At 38.2% G+C, this 21964-nt stretch overlaps 1 protein-coding gene across 1 annotated transcript; it reads left to right on the top strand.

The window, feature by feature from the left end:
• Positions 1-13268: 13268 nt before the first annotated feature.
• LOC139730375 (cilia- and flagella-associated protein 52-like) lies at positions 13269-21241 on the top strand (the record flags this gene model as incomplete). The annotated part of the gene is made up of 8 exons (XM_071641240.1): positions 13269-13350; positions 15225-15424; positions 15994-16259; positions 16845-16944; positions 17384-17595; positions 19317-19380; positions 20046-20158; positions 21093-21241. Coding segments are annotated over exons 1-8 (1186 nt in total), but the record flags the coding sequence as incomplete, so codon positions are not given.
• Positions 21242-21964: the final 723 nt, after the last annotated feature.

Genomic DNA, 21964 nt, shown 5'->3' with positions numbered 1-21964 from the left:
CAAAACATTGCAATAAATCACTACGGAGAGCAACGTACTGTTCGAAAAATGGAGAGACCCACTCAAAAGACAATACTATGTTTAGTTTATGATATACGTATGTCAGCCTATCTGAAGATGAAAATCGATACAACATAATGAATATTCAAAAGTCCAATGAAGAGACAAGACTGACATAACATTGAGACAACAGAAGAGACAGGTATTAACTATACAACGGCAAAAGTGACCTGCAGAAGTATTATTATTCTTATCGAGAAATACAGTTGTGCGGCCGTTTGAAGAGGGGAAAGGAAAATTGAGGTATACAAATTGCCGAAATGATTTGAAGAGAGACAAAGAAATTGTGATAACTGAACTCGGGTACTGAGTGAAATATGGACTGTGCAGACTTTGAAAGTGATGAATAACAGGCCTACACGTCATAATTCGATTCTGTGGAATTATTGGATGAAGATAGTGAGAACAATGATGATGATGATGATGATGATGATGATGATGATGATGATGATGATAATAATAATAATAATAATAATAACAATAATAACAATAACAATAACAATAAAAACAACAATGATAATAACAATAATAATAAAAATAATAAAAATAATAATAATAATGATAATGATGAGGATGTTGCCTTTAGTAATGATACTTAAGACAAAAGTGAGTATTCCATACATCCTCCTCTCATATTAACCTTTTATGTGCCATGCAGGACAGAGCGTATAACACTATATGAAGTTTTCAGTGCCATGAGTAATCAGCACTCAAAGGACACAGTGGGTTACCGGGGTGTCGGGAAATGGAAAATTGACAAGATTATAGTTGGTGAAAGTAAATTCGATAATATTGTAAATGGCTGATCAATATGCTTGGAACGGAACACTTTCCTAAATACAGCGCATGAACCGCATTTAAAAGGGATTTTGCACACATGTTAATTAATTTGTATTGCTGTTTTTGCCTCGGAAAACCAGAAAATAGCATTAATTGGGGTGTATTTCGTAGAAAACCGCTTGACTTGCGATGACATCATTCAATTCATTTATTTCATTCTCATTTTCTTTCCAACAAAACATAACACGAGGCAAATCAGAAAATCCATCATAAGCATGTATACAGTACAAAGTGCGAAGGATTAACGATATACAACAAACTAATAAAGATGAATCATGTATACATACGCGAAAATACAAAGTTACATTTTGAGGAGAAGAAAAGAGAACTGAGAGGTCCACTAAAAAGCAGTGCTTGTAGATTGTGGACCACTCAAGAATTTCTTCCAAAAATACAGTACTTCACATACAATTACAAATACATTACACACAACAACATGGCATAATTAAACTAAGGAGATACAATCGAACGGAATGGGACAAAAACAAAATTAGTGGAAGAAAGGGAAAGGAAGAAAGAGAGAGAGAGAGAGAAATGAGAGAGAAGGGGGGGGGGGGGAGAGGGGGAGAGGAAAGATAGAGAATGCCTACACGCTGAACAAGAGAAACGGAAGAGAGAATTGATGAGGTGCTTCGAACAGCTGGTGACTGCACGCAGCTGTGTAGAAATTATGCAAATAACATGCCGTATTTCATTGCCTAGTAATGCCGTTTTTCACTGCGTAATAATGAATTAAATAACCGATGATGACCCTCATGTTTGCTGTAACCTGTATAGGTAATGAAAATAAATATCTCAGCTAGAATTTAACAAAAAAGATTTCAAATTACGCTTAAAAATGTATAACGATGAAGAATTTTTTATTTCAGGACCTAATGAATTCCAAAATTTAGGGCCGATGTATATAAATGTGTTCTGAGCTAATACGGTTCTCAAAAGGGGTAAGTGAAACTCATTAGACCTCCTAGTAGGATAATCATGAAAAGACTGATTTCGTGGAAACATTGAATTAAAAATATTGGGAAGAGCATTTGTGTTATAATTGAACATGAACTGGCCCAGTTGAAAAAGAAACAAATCTTTAATTTTTAAAATCTAATATTCAATGAACAATGAATCTGAATGAGAACGTGGCGAAACCCCACAAATAATACGAAGTACTTTCTTTTGTAATAATAATAGTTTATCTAATAAAGTTTGATGGGCGCTACCCCATGCTAAAATTCCGTAATTAAGATAAGGTAATATTAAAGAAAAATACAACGTTAACAAAGACGACGATGGGATGTGAAACTTAACTCATGTGGTCATCCGAGGGAAAACAAGTAACTTTCCTGGAGAATTATAGAATAAAAACATCGGGTATGATAATTGCAGACATGATTAGTTTCTGGTATTGTGATTCCCGAAAGGTATAATGTTTATTTCACTTTATGGAAAACTAAGATTATTTCAGAGTAAGAATAATGATTAGAAAGAAAAGAGTGATCGGGTCAGAAATCTTCCTCTTGTCGGCTCGTATAGACCACGTGACTTTCATTCACTCTACGAACGGCCAGAGGAAGAGGACACGTTTTGCGTCGGAGGAAAAGTCAAAGTTTTGGACACTCATCTCGATTTTGGAGAAAATCCGGGTTTGTACGACATAATCTGAAAAGCAGGAACTCGTAACACAACAGATTCCTGTGTTGGATTGAGTTTTTTTTCTTTAGTCATTCAGAAAACATTAAAGGCCCAAGTTCCTTTAACTGAAGTCTCCCGACATCCTCATTGGTGTGAACCTCCTAGGACCTCATCCGTCGATCCACTTCACGACAGGGGTATATTATACGTGAGTCACAGTAACCAGCCCTTGGTGACGGAGTAACGATGTAACAGTAACATGTAAAAGAAGGAGTTACATTTTCTTGGCACAACAACGAAATTTTGGTCAAAATTGGATGAAAAATAAGGAAGTTAGACAGTTTCAAGTTTCGATAATTTATCAAGAAACGTTTCTTGAACAGTCAATATGATTATGCAAATAGTGAAGTAATGGTGTCAGATCATCCCCTCACAGCTCGCCATGTTTGGGCCCTAGTTTGAACATAAAATTTTGAAATTTCCAGTTTTTCGTTCAAAGGCAGTTACGCTCGACAGTCAGTCTCAAATCGTGACATATCTAACTGATCATTATTCTGAAGCTATTCAACGAGGAATAACAGCATGCATTTTACACTTTAATGACTGAAACACTGAATTTTCGTCATTTGCTTTTATGTACACGATCGACGTGAGCTGATGACATCATCAGCTCACTCATTTGTATAATTATTCATATCAACTATACAAGAACTGTTCCTCAGAAATTAGCGAAACTACACAATTACTTCCTTCATTTTCATCTGATTTTGATCAAATTTTCACTGCTGTACTCGTAAGGGTGTACTCTTTCTTATCAGACTAACTTATAACATTCACTCACAAACATCAGAGATTACCTGAGCGTTAACGCTCAGGTAATCTCTTCCCCTCTTTCCCTCTCTCGCTCAGCTGCACAGTGTGTGTCCGTTTGTCTGTGTGTGTGTGTGTGTGTGTGTGTGTGTGTGTGTGTGTGTGTGTGTGTGTGTGTGTGTGTTTGTGTCTCCCTCTTGTCTCTATAGACTCTCGAATCTCAGATACATTGTATATAACTTTATAAAATATAATTATATACCAGTATATAGTATATTATAGATAATTTATATATAATATACTCTCTAAAAAAGAAAGAGTGAATTTTCACTCGATTTTCACTCCCCTTGGTAGTGACGTCAAGGATCACTAGAAGTGGAGTGAATTTCGAGTGAACAGAAATTTCACTCCAAAAGAGAGTGAAAAAAGACGGAAATGTTTTTGGTGGGATGTTCACTCCTTTCTCACTCTAAATTCACTCCTGACGTATTTCACTCTTTTGTCAGTCGTTTTTCACTCCTTTCTCACTCTCAATTCACTCCTATTGTATTCACTCTTCTTTAACTCCGGAGGTTTTTCACTCCTTTTTCACTCTTTTTTCAATCCTTTTTCAATCTTTTTTCAATCCCAAACGGAATTACACTCTACATGAGCACACATCTCTATCACCATTGATCACAGCACTCAGTGCACTAGTTATTCAACCCTGGAAGAAAAAGTGACAATATGGTGATGAATTTGGGAATAATCTAGGTGGTCTGGAGTCATTTTTGGAATAATGAATACCAATCAAACTAATACAAACAAAAACAGCAGGCAACGTTCATAATATAGATATTTGTTAATATTAATGCATGTATTTAGAAGCCAACGATCCACCACTGGTAGCCCAGTGCATTGCCAACTTTGTGTTCCAGTTTTGAAAGTGATTCCTACCCGAGCTGGATCAATACATGAAACTGAATAAATATAAGCTAGTAATCCAAATGGCTGTTTTTTCATTCTTTCTTATTAATTTATTATTTCTTTAAGTAGCATTGAGGGGGATATAAAAAGATAATGTACTAAATGCTACGCATGTTATGTTTTTTTTATGAGCTAATTCTCTATATTAAATAAATGTGTGATGTCCACTGGATCACCTGAAATTAAAAAAAAAAGGAATATACCTCTTGAAATATCTAAACTTCAACTGCAGAGCAGTACACCATTACAAACAGTCTTCATGTGCTGAGTATCTGGTTTTCCATGAATTATGTGGCCAATAATAATTATACATATTTTTATCATTTAAGAACAACTGTCACCATAATCATCACAAGGTCCCTGTAAATATGCTATTCTAGCTGTCATTCCCAAAGCTCTACAAATGGAGAGTTTGTTTGCAAAAACTGCTAAGTCCATATGTGCCAAATGGAGATATTTGCGATTAAAGGTCAAGAAAAAAGAGAATAATAAGAAAATGTTTGCTTCTTTTGATAACTTCAAAAATGTACCTTTATATGTAGTGACCAATATTTAATTTAAAAGGTATTATTTTGTACTTTATGACAGAGACCGTACTTCAAAATCTTCAAAAATGGACATATCGTTTTTTGCGAACAAACTCTTCAAATATTAACATCACACATTTCCCCGAAAATATGCCAAATTCATAAAGTTTGTGCAAAAGTGAAAAATTTTACAAGTACCCTTCCTGAACATGTTTAATTTTCGACTACAAGTGAATATAATTATTGCATGTTCAATGATAAGCTACAAAAGACTTGCAAAGTATAGTCACCATTATCTATATTATAATACAAAAACAATTACACATGTAGTAGGAATTGTGATTGCTTCGAAAAATTGACAAAAATACAGAAATTTTTAATACTGCATGGTTAATCAAGTTTGGATCCTCTGTCATGTAACACAGTGATGCTCTACAAGTACATTGTACAAATACCTAAACATACTCGATCAGAGAAGCATGGTCTTGACTTTAAGTAGGCTTTAGGTGGGGTATGTATGTAGATGATAGAGCCAGAGGGGGGCCTCCCTGGAACCCCCCAGACCTCGGCCATCAACCGTGCGATCATTACAAAATCCACACACAAATTGCCTGTGACATAATCTATAAAACGGTAATGTTGATTTTCAACAACAACAAAAAAGTCACTTGGCTAAATTATGCTAATTTGAGCATGAAATCAGACCATTTGCCATAAATAAAGTGCCAAAAGGCACATTTTTTGTTTTTTGTGTAAATATTCTTTCTAGTGTCCATAGCAAATGAAAGAGAAAAAACTGTGCCATCAAAAAATTCTGAAGTATCTATTTGTTTGTATTTACTCATGTATTTCTTTGTTTCTTACTTTTTGTTTTTCATTGCCTTTTCAATGAAATTTGTCAGCAACACGTCCAGCATGAAAATATTTATGTTATTGATTACAATCAATAACCCCCCAAAATAATCATGCCTTCATGAAATTTGGCATGGAATGTCAAAGGGAAGGAGGGCTCCTAGCCCCCCCCCCCCTATTTATGGAAAAAGAATTGCAATCAATACAGTTGACACAACATGTATCATATCATTGATCTTCTTCACCTAAATAAGGCATCATTGTACAATATTGAACACTTGTAATCCTTCCGAGTTTTGCCAGATGTAGCAACAACTAATGCATGCAAACTGAATTTCTTATAGAGTGATTTCATGTGATGTCATGTTGGCCACCATAATGGTGGCTTCCATAGCAAAGGCGATCAATATTCATTCATGCATGCCTCTCCAACAAAGGTGTTCTTTTGCCTTAGGTTTCCCTGAAGTAAACATTGCTGCAGCTTTTGTATGCAGTCTTGATTTCTAGTCGATTTAGGCAATTGACTTCATTAGGCTGCGTTCACATAGAAGTATACGGTATTCGCTATTCGCTATTTGCTATTCGGGCACCCAGTACACCATCACCCGCACCGTCAACTCGCCATCCTATGCAGTGAGGATTTCTTCCTCCTACATCCCAGCAAATCTTATTAACAATTTCTAAACTGCATCAGAATGTCAGTCTACATGCTTATTTTTGCTAAAGGGCAAATCCAGACCAAACTTGTCATTATTTCATAAACGAGAGACGGTATACGCTGCAAGAAAATCGAACAAGCTCGATTCCCACTTTACTATACTATTCTATGCTATTCGGTACATTCAAATAGTGCCCTCTTTTGTGAACCGGTGTTAGGAAATCCTATTGTTCGATTCAAGCTATTCGCGTGCCCTCGAAAACGAGCCCCAAATACCCAAATAGTATACTTCTATGTGAACGCAGCGTTACGGTGGGCAATTGTGACATCACTGCTTACACTCTATATCAAAATATGATTGTCAGTTGCAGGTTATCTTAATAATTTGTTATGAGATCAAGGGAAGAATTATCCATAAGTTTGACTTGGCACATTAGTGAACTAATCTATTTAACTCCATCTACTCTAATGCCGTGGATTTATCAATGATGGGCTGCAGATGTTTCGTGGAAAAAGAAGTTGAACTAATTGAGCTTCTATCCACAAGTTTTTCAAAGTACAGTACATCAATTACATAAAGGTGAAAATGTACAAAATAACTCTGGGTCCCGTAACCCTAGGGATCAATGATTCCATCAATTTTGTTTTATTTTTTTAAAAGATTTTCCCCCTACTCCAAAGAAGATAGATGCAATAAATTTGAGCACATGCATATTGTACTGCATCAATGCTAATCAAAGGGGTGACAAAGGTATGTGGTAACTTAATCACACCATGGAGACATGATCTTCATCCCAAGAGCATGGATGACCATTGGAAGATTCTACTATTTAGCTGCTATTTGTAGCATTCCCCCCCCCCCCCCCCCCCCAAAAAAAAAAAAAAAAAATGAGGGAAAGAAAAAGAATTACATACTAGTGTCTGTCAACAGTTTTCTCTCTTGAATATTAGACCATAAAAAGGTTTTATTAAAGCAAGTCAGAATTGCCTGGAGAGAAGGGGGTGCTTAATCATGAGCACAGCCAGATTCGTATCATGCGGAATGCCAAGCTGTGTGTGGCCAAACATTCTTTGATATGCTTGGAACACCTCACAGATGAATGTATTGATTAACATGTGGCCATGACGAGGAGATTTTTTTTTGACTATATAAGTCAAAACTATTTTCAGTTTATACTAGTATATACAACAATCAACAATTTAAAACATTAACAATCACACATTCTATGCAACAAACTCTTTTCATCGGCGAGCCCTGTTCTACTTTTAATGTTGAAGTGCTGCAGTACATCCTGGTAACAGCTTCATGCTAAACTACCGCTGAGCCTGATGAGGCTGACTCTTCAACAAGAATGTAAGTTCCAACGTCAGAGGAGCATATGCTGTATCTCAAAAGAGGAAAAAGCAAGGGTATTTAGACCTATACACCGATGGTAGCTGTCTCTTCTCATTGGGCTTCTAATCTAACGTCGGAATGGTGCTCGGTCAGGGGCTTGGTGGGAGCTGCAACTACTCTCTCTCTCTCTCTCTCTCTGCCTGAGGTGATGTGTGGTGTCATAGCTCCTCAAGGTCTTCAAACGATACTCAATGAATCCATGATCCTTGCCATACAGGTATACTCCTGAAATATAAAAATGCATTGTAAGTCAAAGCTTTTTCTTGAGTCTCAACAAATTTGACTTTGGCACAGAGTTGACTATAACTGATGAAGATCTGATAGCAGTAGAAATACATGTAGTGGCATTCTTATGGAAGAAAACGAGAATAGGTTTATTATAAATGAACGGCGCAACTGGCATGTTGGAACTTAAGTTACATTACGTTACGTTGAAGTTAACGTTCATCGAACCTAAGTCATGGAATCAGGCCAATCTGCACACAACTTTATTAGACATCTATGAGAAGGTACAGCACAATCCCCACATTGCCTGTATATTTGCACAATGATTTAATTAAGAAATAGATGCAATTTCCCTGTAAAGGCCATTTTTTTTTTTTGGGGGGGGGGGGGGGGGTCATGCCCATAATCTGAAAAACTTTGGGTCCTTGCCCCCTAACTAAACAAGGATGATCAACTCCTTGTTTGGTTGCTTAATTCTGTCCACTAGCTCTTGAGAAAAGTTTAAAATGTTGAAGTTTTTGCAAGCTAGATGAATAAGATACCATGTATGTCACTTAATCTTTCTGCTAAAGAGGGCTAAAAAAAGTTGTAGATCACATAAACTTACGAGCATAAACTTACATGTCCTTTTGCACCTTGTGTGGTGTCTCACAAAGTTGGGTACTGCATCGCAACTGCCTTGGCTACAACATCCTTTGCTCACTACTTGGTATCTGAATTTAAAAAGAATGCAAGAAAAATGTTAATCATATTCTACGACGCAAACATAAAAAATGTGACCCTCATTTTAATCTTTTAAGGGGCTGAACTACTTTTATGTTTTTTTTTTTCTTGGCATCAATTTCTATTGCTATTCAGTACCACTGTTTCAAGTACATTTATTGCTACTTGAGTCAGATATCAGTTAATACATATGAAAATTTCATGCAGATAGGTTAAGTGTGAATGTGCACAGTTAGTAGAAAAATTTATACAAGATGTGATTATCCATTGAACTTCATGGCACATCAACTCCCACTTTTTTATTAATCATTGTGATGATTAAATCATAAGTATTAGGACTATTATCAAATCAATATACATGTGGCCCAATGGGGCTACCACGAAAATAAGTCAGCGTGGAGTCTTGTACGCACACTCTGTTTACATATTTCATACAAGTATACCAGTCTTTATTTTTAAATCTATAACCATCACTTCATTAACAATGTTATACTTACCGGTCCCTTCTACTTTCTTTCCTTTTTTTTTGGGGGGGGGGGGGGGGGGGGGTGGGGCAAATTTTAGTCTGCTTTTCTCTATACTTGAGAAGACCAAAAAACAAAAAAAAAAAGAACAGGCAAATTACATGGTTATATATTGGATGGAAATGTACATTGTAGTACAAGACATGACAATGGGAAACTGGTATTCCAGACCAATTTTCAAATTATAGTAATATATATTATATGACTAATAATAATATTTTAAATAATTGAACTTACGCTGTACAGTTTTCTGCTTCCATTTTCAACAACAAATATGCTGCAATGATCTTGATGTGCAGATGTCACCTTGGAACAGTCAGAACTCCTTCCCTCAGCTTTTGAAGTATCTCTTCCCCCTTGAAGTGATGTGTGTGTTGAATTCCTGGGCAAATAAGTAAAATTTAATGGTTTTATGAATAATACAAATGGCATGAGGATAGTAGGTTCCTCCAGTTTACATTATAAACTTAAAGAGCAAAATCATTTAACATACATATTTGACATAAGCAACAGCTCTACTTACACAACTCAAGACTGACCATAACATGGTTTTCACTTCTGTCGATACCGCAAGTACACGGTACACATTTTTCTTAAATACAAGTACTAACCTGTAAAGACATTCATTGTCAGAGGGAAGGACAGCTCCAAAACTGCTCCATGAAGTATCTTGAAAATCATTTCTTCAAACAAAATAAAACCAACCAAGCATTCAGTTTCTTAATGTAGCCTCTTATGTAATTACTAAGACTCTAGAATGTAAAATAAATATAAATCAATTTCAAACTAGTCTCCCTTCATTAATCATTGTGGAAAACAACAGAATAGCTTACAGCAGGGTTAATGCAATGGAAGTCCATATCTCAGAGGCTCCTTCGCTGATGTTGGCCTGGTGTTTCCAGCATTCGTCAACCCTGAATTCAATGGCTAGTCGTTGTATGACCACATCTGGTACTTTGCAATCTGGTGATCTGCACCCTCTTCGTGTGACAGAGACTGTACAGCTATCAATATCTGTCTTTGTTCTCCAAATGATGACCCCTACACCGAGTTCCTTTAAATCACCATCACTCCCGAAGAGCTGTCATGTCTACGTCCTTATCTGGAGGAAAGTATGAAAACACAAGGTTCAGAAATGGATTTAGAACTCATTTCCACAAGACAATATGCAGTTGTTTTGTCCACACAAATACTAAGTGAGCACCAATACAAAAGCTAGTAGGCCTATTACTTTTTTAGCTACATCAGCATATTTAATGTTAGAATTAAAGACCCAAAGATGATCTCTGCCAAATTTCAATACCTAAGGTCACCTGTAACTTTCATTAAAAAAAAAACAATGTTGAAAATACAAATTAGTACCAGTCATCGTCTGCTACAAGGGGGATCGATCTCCATGATGTGTGAGCACGCTGATCTTCAGCTAGAAGTGTGATGTCACAGTGGACCAACACTTAACACGAACAGTACACGCATCATACTTCTTACTTAGTACCACTGGTACAGTAGTAGATGATCACGACACATGACGTGGGAGCTAGTGTACGTGGTATTCTCCCAGCTGTTTGGATGCTCAAATGTAGCGGCAAATAAAAGTCCTTTTTACTACATACAGTGTATATAACGAACAATAATCACAAATCACCAAATTTCACCATTCTTTATTACCGTACTGATCGAGATCACCATCTCATCTGGCAACACAGACCAGTGTCAGTGATTCGGCTGTCAACTCAACAATAGCAATGTAGAGTACGTGTCTGGCGCTAGGCGCTTCTAATGTAGGCAACCTATTGCTTTAATTAGCACAGCTTAGTAACAGTTAGGACCCTATAGGGCCTAGTATAAGTTCGATCTCTACACTCGACCACAGTAATCTCTGTGTGATGATATGCTTACGAATGTCAATTCAATGACTAACGAACAACGTTTCATTCATCACTTATTTTTTTTTTTTTTAATAGTTCAAGCCCTAGATCCCAACGTGTACAATTAATGTGTTGTCTAAAGACTCAACATATTATTAGATCCCAACACCTAGCGTGTACCATCAGCTGAGTTTCGGCCTCGGATTCTAGCTGTTCGTAAGGTGTTCTATTTATGGTATGACCAGCCCCATATAGCTAACTGTGTACAAACCATTGTACCTTAATTGTTCGAAGGAGCGCCAGTACGGGCCCGGGGTTATTCGTATACAGTAGAACCCTAAAGGTAACTTACATAAATGGTCGTTTACGGAGAGGTATAATTAGATCGATCTATGGTTTGCTTACCTTCAAAAATGTGAATAATATCTCCGCCCCACTCAATTTGAAGACAGACATTTTCTCCCGTCCATCACGACATCCAGGCTCAGATTCTCACGATTGCACTTACACGCACGTAAATCTGTGATCCTATGCATAATACACGCACAGCTAGCACACAGCACGCAATTGCACACAGTGTCACAGTCCACGCACAGGCGACGCGTCGCTCTTCAGGTAAACCTGCCCGCGCCCAAGCCAGGGGAAATTGCGGCTTGTGATTGGCTTAGAGTAAACACATGACAGGGGAATTCTCAATTTCTATTGGCCTAGCCAAATGCGTTTAATTATGTATTCACTCGGAATTCACTCAGCTTAATTTTCACTCGGAATTCACTCGGCGAATGGGTTTCACTTAAATTTCACTCGTTACAAGAGTGAAATTCACTCGACAACGAGTGAAAGTCACTCTTAATTGAGTGAAATTTTATTCACTCCTTCCGAGGAGTGAATTATTCACTCGAAATTTTTTAGAGAGTACTTAGTCTGTCTTCGTGGGCGCGTGTTTATATAGATAAATCTAGATATAACAGATAGATAGATAGATTTAGATACATAGACAGATAGATAGATAGACTCAGATAGATAGATAGATAGATAGATGCATGCATGCATGCATACATACATACATATCTTAGCCTAACAAACATAATGAGTACATTCTGACAGATAAAGTACATTTCATCGTCGAGAGGCATAACTTTTGCTAACAGAAAAAAAAACAACAAAGAAACATAAAATGCCTTCTAATGTATTACACAGCATCACCTGTAATAGTGTATGCATGAGCTGCTGCTTTTCACGTCACGAGCTTTCACTTTTGTCTTTTCTACACCTACTGGCAGTCTTCAGCATCAGCATCAGCATCAGTATAATATCTACGGAAGTAATAGGTAGTCCTGTGGAGACTTCGGGTCGTTCTTTCGAGTTGTACGTGATCCTACCCAAAACTTAGTGTACGTGCGTGGTGGGTGAACGGACTGTACATTCTTTAGGGAAGAGATTGGTGTAGGGAGGACTGCCTAGTGCTTGTCCAACCTGGACTTGAAAGTATTATGCAAACTGGAGCCAAGAAGGGAGACTGTTCCGAGAGTCGACCACTCTTTGACTGAAAGAGGATGTGTATCGTAGCACTGATCCAGTAAACCATTGCTGAAAGGTCAAGGTCAAGACAAATGTTGAGTTTTCTTTATTTCGTTTTGTTCTCTTTCATCATCAACCTGACTTCTGTCGTAGATGACGGCCGATAGAGGTAAAACATTTCCCGGTAATACTCGTGTTGCTAGTAGCCTCAAAGATCCTAGTTAAGGATCTTTTCAGCAGGGGCGGATCCAGGAATTCTGTAAAGGGGGCGAGGGGCGCAACTAATATTTTTGGTGCCACTTCCGGTTTTCATTTCATTTTCTTCTTCTTTTTATCTCTTTTGTTTTAACGAAAAATAAGGGGGGGGGGGGCGTGCACCGGTTGCGCCCCCTCTCTGGATCCGCCACTGATCTTAGGATGTTTGATAGCACTACCTAGCTATGCTTTGGCAAGATCGCTGTTTGCAGCCTTTCAGCAGGGGAAAAAAAAGTTAGAGCGCCATCTGTGCTCAACTACAATGCAGCTGCCCGAACGACTCCCAGCATGCTGCTGTCATAGCAACTGTGTACAATCGGATCCACGTACGGGTGTAGGAGTGAACGAGCGATAAGGTTCTAGCGAGTTCAAAATACTATCTGTCTACTGCGATATTTTCTTGAAATAACGATTTTTAATATGGACCAACAGAGGGAACAAAATGGGGGTCCAGCACAAGATATTGGTCGTCTGGAATTGCTGTCTACAATTGGTTTCAATGGTGAGTAAGACATTATTTTTCTGCCAGCCGTCTCGAATTACCATTCATTGGGATTGCACTAACGTTACATTGACCTTCCGGGTGTTCTGTGCGAGTTCGTTCAGCAGTGGGTTTCCTACACTGTACTGGCGCTATGGCGCTGGCCCTGATAAGCTGCGCTGCGCTGCTGAGCCTGCCTTGAGTGGCCGGGGTTGCCACAGCCACGGCCGGTTTTATCCGTTATTGTTTTTTATGCTGCTGACGTTTCCAGAACATCACAAGCAAAATTATAGTCTCTAACGTTAGTTGTAACAACAAGATGCCTAACGTTACAGTTGTCGTGGATATGTTCCGCGGAAATTTCGTCTGGCTTCACGGAATAAGGTCAGGGTCCGGAGCGGAGGGCCGTCGAAAACTCAAAAGATCATAACATTTATTAAAAAACTCCTCCAGACACACAGATTTTTTCCGTCTAACTTTTAACAAGTAGATCTAGATTCTAGATCTAACGTTAGTAAACTTTACAAGAACCCACGCCACATTTGACTGGGGCCTACTTTCATAAGATCATGTGCATGCTGGTAATAATAGAAATCTAACAATGTTAGAGATTTCTATCTCAAAAAATCAAAACAAATTCTACTGCTACTGTGACTGGTGCTAGCTGAAATTTCCAATCACTCGCATAAATTTGAACCAAATCGGTCATTCATGACATTGGAAAGCATTGATATAGACATCAGCTTTCATGACGTCGTTCAACGAAAAGCCAACATGCTCTTCCGCAGAAACTTTCAACATTCATAACTTTAAGATGAGCTTGTTCTTTCAAATGCTGTGTAACTAGAATCTACAGTTAGTACAGACAGGGGAGTACTAACTGCCAAATGTGGAGTCATTACAACAGGTTATTTCAAGTTCAGTGCTAGAAACTAGTGCTATCTCAACACAAGCACCAGCGATAAAACCAAACTTGAAATCAGTCAGTGTTGGGAGGTTGACCTCAAAATTATACATAGAGGGTCTATTTTATGTACAGAAGTTGATGTCAGGCCCAATGTTGAATGTCATCTGCTGAACAGAGCTCCACTGTTTGTGTTGGCAATTTACGTGCTTTTTCCCCATTGGTCAACACTAGCCCCTCAGAATCATCATCTTCGTAATTTCAAGTTTAGTGCTGGTGTCAATGTTGCTATGCAAGAGCCACATTCATGTACATAATAAACACACATTGTATGTTCAAAGTGTATGCTAATGCAATAGTCGCCCACATACTAGTAGCTAGCATGATCACTCGTAGACATGGCTATATGAATCTGCGTCTAGTAGCAAAATTAAGATCGTTTTGTTTGGAGAAGGGATAAAATTTGTGGCATTTTAATCCGTCTTGCGAATTACGTGCATCTAAAACTATTAAAGCAGGCATGACTACATCTTTTAGTAATTGCATCAAACCAAGTGTCATCACTCTTTTGTTGCACAATTCCGCGGACGTCGCGGTTGTTTAATGCCAACGCTTAGTGTTTGGGATCAATAGTTGTGATCAGTATCGTTGCATTAATCTGACTGTCAGTGTCGGAGCTCTCACAGAACTTGATTTCACCCAATGTATACAGGCCACATCTGTGTCAGTCGGCCAACAGATATAGTGGCAATGAGCAGCATGGTCTGTGAGTTTCTTTTCAGATATTGCTTGTGACAGAAACTGTGGACATTGCAGATCAAACAAACTTTGGTGTCACCGTGTCTGTTCATCAGGATAAATCAGTTTGTCTGCCCACTCATGCTTTTACAAAGCATCCATCATATGATACAAATTATACATTGATTTATGATTTTATCAATAAATAGCCTGCCTGACACTCTGCCATCTTTGTTGGTCCTTTGTATACCAGGCACCAGTCAGAGCAGTCTAGTGGTGCACCCCAATGGACAGCACCTGATCTACCCTCTGGGTGACACCGTCGTCGTGGAGGACATCACCACCAAGAAGCAAGACTTCCTCCAGGGACACACCAACATGGTGACCTGCATCACGGTCTCGCGGAGCGGCCGCTTCCTGGCGTCGGGCCAACAGACCCATATGGGATTCAAAGTATGAAAAGAAAAAAACACTTCCAAATAATACTTAAGATAACCTAACAAATCCAGTCACAATTTTTTTTCTGTAAAACTGTAGCAGTCAACTGCAGCAAGCTAAACTGTGTGATGATTGTTTGAATGGAGTCTTACTCGCAAATCAAGTTGTTTGCTGACCAGATCATTGATCACACAGGTGTATACAATGTACATGTCATAATATATGCGGTCATTAAAGGCTGGAATTCACAATGGTAGTTTATGCATTATGCAATTTTGACATGTGGTTAAATGAATGTGACACATCACAATATGCAAATAGACACATGTACACATGGTGGTATTTTCATGTTGAGAAGTAAGGTTTCAGAACAGAAATAGCAAAGATAGAATGTAAGTTCAAGCTATATTGTAATGGAATTTGGAGCTCATTTAAACTAATTCATGCGAGACACTACTGATGATGTTATTCAGAATTTGATCTGTGCCCTGTATCAATCAATGTTTGTGGTATAAAATCTACATGATATGCAATATCGTATAGTAATTGCTTCATCTTTCATCCCCTGTTGGTATTATCAACAGGCACAAGTCATTATATGGGACTTTGAGAAGCGATGTATCCACGGCACTCAAAACCTGCACAAAGTCAAGGTGGAGTCGCTAGCCTTCTCCCCCAACGACCTGTACCTCATCTCCCTAGGGGGACAGGATGATGGCGCCCTCATCATTTGGGATGTGAAGAAGAAGGAGTCAGTGTGTGGCGCCGAGGCCGCGGTCAAGAGCGCCGGAACCACCTTCTGCGTTGCTGCCGCGAACAACAGCGACTATCTCTTCTTCTCAGGTGGAGAGTAAGTGCTCTGGATGTTACCTGTTGTAGAGCATTCTGTACCATTTTCAATGATATGTAGAGGGGATTATAAGGTGTTTAGGTATTGGAATTCATAGCAATCTATGAAGCACATATGGTATTGTATAGTTTGTATATTGCATGATTACTTATAAATCAAAACTATAGATGTGCAATCAAGGGCAATTCCATATTTTTCTTTTTTGTCAATCCCGCTTAATTCAATCCTACAGCGATTCAAGTGCTTATGGGAAATGTTCTTATTTAATGCTTTCATATTCTACTTACTAAGTGAAAATATGTTAAGAATTAGTTACTGCTAGTTCATTGTTCGGAATTGATTACAAATTGATCATCTTTTTAATTTGTCTGTATGGCACTGGATCTGGACAACTTTTGTTTTTGAAAACTCAAGTTTATGACCACTGTTAAAAGCCATTCGTAACAGTGTGTATGCCTTTGTAATGCACAAATTGTACATGTATGTACTTGCAGTTATGTGTACTCTGATTTCCTGTGGCATATCCTTTAATCAAACAATGCCATTGACCTACATGTATGTTTGATCGTTTGATGTCATCCACAGTCGCACTCTGCGTGTCTGGGAGTTGGACGTTCAGAATCGTAAGATCAGACCCACAGACGTCACTCTGGGACAGCTCAAACGTATCGTCAAGTGCATAGTGGTGAGTAGTGTGTCCCCGTGATGACCTTTCGTGCTAATCCATCTAAGTCGCAGAGATATTTTGTGCAGGTTGAAATTTATCATATTGTCATCATTTAATGGGTACTTCTGCATCCTATATTTGTACTTTTTATGCAATTTTTTTGTACATAATCTTGACAAAGGCAGAAAAAAAATATTTACTCATTCTAAGAGAGTGAAAAGCTAGTTCTAATCTCGGAACATCTGTTTTCAAATTAAAGATAATTTTGAAATACAGCACTTATCAACAAGCTTATAAAAAGTCTGTAATGAAAAGTCATATATTTATTGTATTGTAAGTGAAATTTAAACTGAAATAGAGAAATTACGATTCAAGTGAATAAACGCTTAGATGCAAATATTTAGCCATAACGTTAAAAAAAGTTATATATATATATATTTTTTTTTGTATACATCAGGTGTCGCCAGAAGATGACTACTTCTACTGTGCCACCACAACAGGCGATGTACTCAAGATCTTCACCGACACCCAGAAGCTGCGGTCCTACGGCCCCCAGGAGTGCTTCTGCATGGGTGTGACCTCTCTGGTCCTCATCAAGGGTGGTTCCATCCTCCTGGGCTCTGGGGATGGCACCGTGGCCATCATGAACGACAAGTTCAAGGTCACCAAGTGAGTTTGTCCTGGTGTTTTTTTTTTTGAGTGAGATACTGTAAAAGTGGATATTTTGTGTGACTTATTTTTCGCGCTCGACTGGATAAGAAGAGTTTTGCATTTCTTTAATTCCGCGGAATCAAGATATAAACTACTGGAACATGTGGCAAGCAAAAATATTTGCATGCTTTAATTTTTGCGCTTGTTTGTGGTTGCGCGAAAAGCACGAAAATTTCAACATTGCGAAAACTATCCACTTTTACAGTAATTAGAAATCACTGATATGAAATACTAAAGGGCATACAATTCTAAGAGAAATTGAAAGTTGATGAAAATTGGTTTTGAAATAGTTAAGATATCCAAAAACAAAGTAAAACAAAATGGTCCTAATAAAAGGTGGGTCCCACTTTTAATTAGGACCACTTTGTATTTGGATATCTCAGCCATTTCAAAACCTATTTCCATCAGATAAACTCTCAATTTCTCTTAGAACTATATGCTCTTTAATGTTTTATATAAATGGTTTCTAATTATCCTGCAAAAAAGTTATTACCTGAATCTCAACCAAAACTTTACGCTCTCTTTAACCCTTTCCTTGTGAGGAACTTCGGACAGTGTGTGCAGTGCTCAAGGGTTTTATGTGCCAATTGGCACTCTAAGCACCCAAAGTGTTCAGTAGGAAACGGGTCTAGGGCAATTACCCCCTGGGCAATTACCCCGGACCCTTCCCCTGGCCCTAATCCTAATCCTGATCCTGAACTTAATCCTAACCCTAGCCCAAACTCCTAACCCTAAACCTAACCCTAACCCTAATCTTTACTCTAACCTTACCACAAACCAGTATTTAGCCAGGGGGTAATTGCCCTCTCGGGGTAATTGCCCGGATACGGTAGGAAACAAACAACAGGATAGTTTTTGTAAAGAGTTGTGAAGTATCCTTAATATCTCCGAAAGTGGACAGAATATTTGAAACCATCATCAGGCACTTATACTGTTATAAGCCTGCAATGCTGCATGCAAATGTAATGCTCCTGTGCTGGGAACATTGATTTCACATTCCTGTCTCGAGTTACGTTATATCACTGTATTTGCGGGACCAACCAAGAAATTTGAATATATATCCCATGTAAGGTGAGATTGCCAGCTTTGCCTACTGTTTGAAGGGAAATTTTCTTCACCATATAAAGGTTGTTCTGCTCATTTATGATATAAGTGGAATGAAAACTCCAGACTAATGGTCTCAGAAACGTGTTGTTTCTCATAATGTGTCCCCCACATTTGATTTTGATGCAGAATGTTGCTGGTTACATTCATCACACCCCCCCCCCCCCTTAAACAAGAGGGAATAATTTGTCATGACCCTCCTCAATGCATTTCATGGGTACTGTAATGCTCTCAACACAATCAATAACAAAGAATGAGTCAATGTCTTCATACACCTTCAGGGAAATTCAGTGGCGGATCCAGAGGGTAGAACACCGGGCATGCGCCCCCCTTTATTTTTTGTTAAAACAAACAAAATAAAAAGAAAAAAATGGGAGGGGTCGAGCGCACCCCTCTAATTTTGTAAAGGCGCCCCCTCTTTATTTTATGGAATTCCTTGATTCGCCCCTGAAATTGTACATAATATTACACCTATATGCCATCCATATCTCATAGATAAAAATATAATGTGGTTCAGTGTATATGTGCGGAATTCATATCAAAATGAGTTAATATTCCCTTAATTTCCGTTCCAGGAAGGAAAAGATAGAAAAGGCCGGGGCCATCACCTCAATCACTCTTCGCGGAAAGGGTCATCAGGTGAGTCTCATTTCTGTTGCACCTCATATTGCTCTTTTCCTGGCAGAATAGATAATGATGACAATAATAATCAGTTACTAGAACACATAATAAAGAATGAATGAATGAATGAATGAATAAATGATTGAATAATACCATATGATAGTCTCTTTACGTGTACACATGGAAACAAAATATTTCAAACATTTCTCTATTCACATATAATTAACAATTCTCAAAAAGATGAGGTTTTTTTTTTAACACAAATTTGAATTTATCAAAATCTACTAAAGTCTTCATTAATTTATGGTTGAATCCTTTTTGGTCTGCCAAATAGTGCAAGGTCTTTAAGCCATAACATTCTGGATTTTTGTTCATTATGAAAATTTAGACTGCATGATAGTTTGGTAGTATATTCTTTATGTTTACAAATTAGAACACATACAACAGTTGCTACCAAGCGTTCAGATGATTGTGACCTTATGAGGGAGGGATTCCTACTCAGACTTTTCGGTAACAACTCAGCAAAGTGATGAATATGCAAAAAATGAATATTCAATCAATCAATTCAGAAATGCACAGAGGGAATGACACCTTCCAAAGCCCAGTCTGCGCATTAATTACCCAGGTATGCTGTGTGTAATTCCATCTCAGCTATTTCAAGCTTTTGTGATCTTTCTTTGCAGTTCTTTGTCGGCACCAACAATTCTCACATCTACCGCTTCAACTTACCAGAATTCACCTATGAGATGACCAGCACATGCCATTACAATGAGGTCAATGATATCTGCTTCCCTTGGTAAGTATCACTTTTTGTTTAAGTGAAATTCCGTCTTTCATCAAGTCAAAATTGTGCAAATTTGTTGTTGTTTTTTAAATTTTATTGTAACAATGAATGGTGTGTATCTTGTTGAAATACCTCCTGTGCACCTGTGAGCCAGAGAATCCGAATGCTGAAACATCATCTCCATTTATAGTGAGTTCAAAGACAGATAGGCAGGTGAATACAGGTACATGTTCTGCTGCACAGCTTAAACATTTACGTCACAAGCACTGATTTTTGATACTTTCCTGAGAGACACCCCTGACATGATATGCATATAAAAATGATTTGCCTATTAGTCAGGAAGTCTAAATATTGCTAGGTCCTCCTCGTTAAATGTGAACTCAAAAGCTAGTCCGCTGGGTAGTTATGTGGTTTAATATTCTTTCTTGTTTGGCTGCAGCTTCAAGCATTTTCTCTGTTCTGGTGGTATGTTAGAAACACATGCCATGACAGTAATATGTGGGTGTTAGATTTTGTGTCATCCAGAAGCTTAGTAAAGTTAGAAAACTTGCCAGTCAGAGCAGAGGATGTGACTCTGATTATAGTGAAACCATTCTCTCCATGTTCTCTATATGTATACACTTTCTGGATCTCAGATTCTCTTGTTTCTGAATTAATAAAACATCAAATGACAAGGATCTGTTTTGGCATTATATGAAACAAATAATGAATGTTTTTCATTCCTGCAATGAACAGAATGTTTCATTCGGTGAAAGATGAAATTTTTGATCCATTCAACGAGGCTGCGCCTCGCCTCGTTGAATGGATCATTTCATCTTTCACCTCATGCTATTCTGTCCATTGCACTCATAAACATTCATTATTTGTATACTGTTTGATCAGACTGGGCGAACTTTCTAATACTTTACAATAATCTTTGACATTGCCATCTCCCATCGACATCTAGTGGCGCCTCCGATCTGTTTGTCACCTGCTCCAAGAATGACATCAGGGTGTGGCTGACTGAGAGCGGCAAGGAACTCATCCGCATCAATGTGCCCAACATGACCTGCCACGCCGTAGCCCTCATGCCGGACGGAAAGAGCATCGTCTCTGGTGGGTATTGGTCAACCTGACACAACATGTGATGCTGCCGCCTGCAAACAATATAGAATGTTCAGTCTTGCCAGTTTATAAACCCTCAGTAGCTGTAAGAAATTATTTGAGTTCATTGAAGAAGGCATCTTCGCTGTGGAAAATTTTCAATCATTTGCAAGCAAAAGATTATTACGGTCTTTCACTCTGATTTGTACATGTGTATGTGTGTGAAGTGTGTGTGTATTTTTATGCTAACCAAGGTGTGCTCTTGTTAGATATATCATTTGTGAACTCTTCCATGACAAACACATCAGCATTCTTTACAAGTTACTTGTATGAAGAACTTTGGTTTAATTGCCTCTGCTTGTCAGATATATATTCAATGTTCCACATACTAAGAATCTTGCTATAGGATTGGTCAAGAGCTGATCACGTGATAAAGCGTAGTTTTGCCCATCACATCACCTGAGAAAAAAAAGTTTGTTACACTCTATGTTGATAGTCCCTTTTGTTTGGCTGATCTCTTCAGTTCGTACAGTCCTAACGCGAGGTGAGTATGTGTGAAATAAAAGTGCGTTGCACTGTGGACTATCACTTAACTAGGTCTCTTGATAGTCCACAGTGCAACACACTTTTATTTCGGTGCCGCATGGTGCGCAGAGCAAATTCGTTGTTTTGTTATCTACGCGCATACATCTAAAGTACGTAGCCTAAGCCCTAAGCATACCTAAAGAATAAAAT

Source organism: Diadema antillarum, unplaced genomic scaffold (genome assembly GCF_040938485.1).
Source record: "Diadema antillarum isolate AM-2024a unplaced genomic scaffold, OU_Dant_1.0 seq00000304_RagTag, whole genome shotgun sequence".
In the NCBI taxonomy this organism is placed as follows: domain Eukaryota; kingdom Metazoa; phylum Echinodermata; class Echinoidea; order Diadematoida; family Diadematidae; genus Diadema; species Diadema antillarum.
This window is presented reverse-complemented; position numbering and strand designations above follow the sequence as displayed.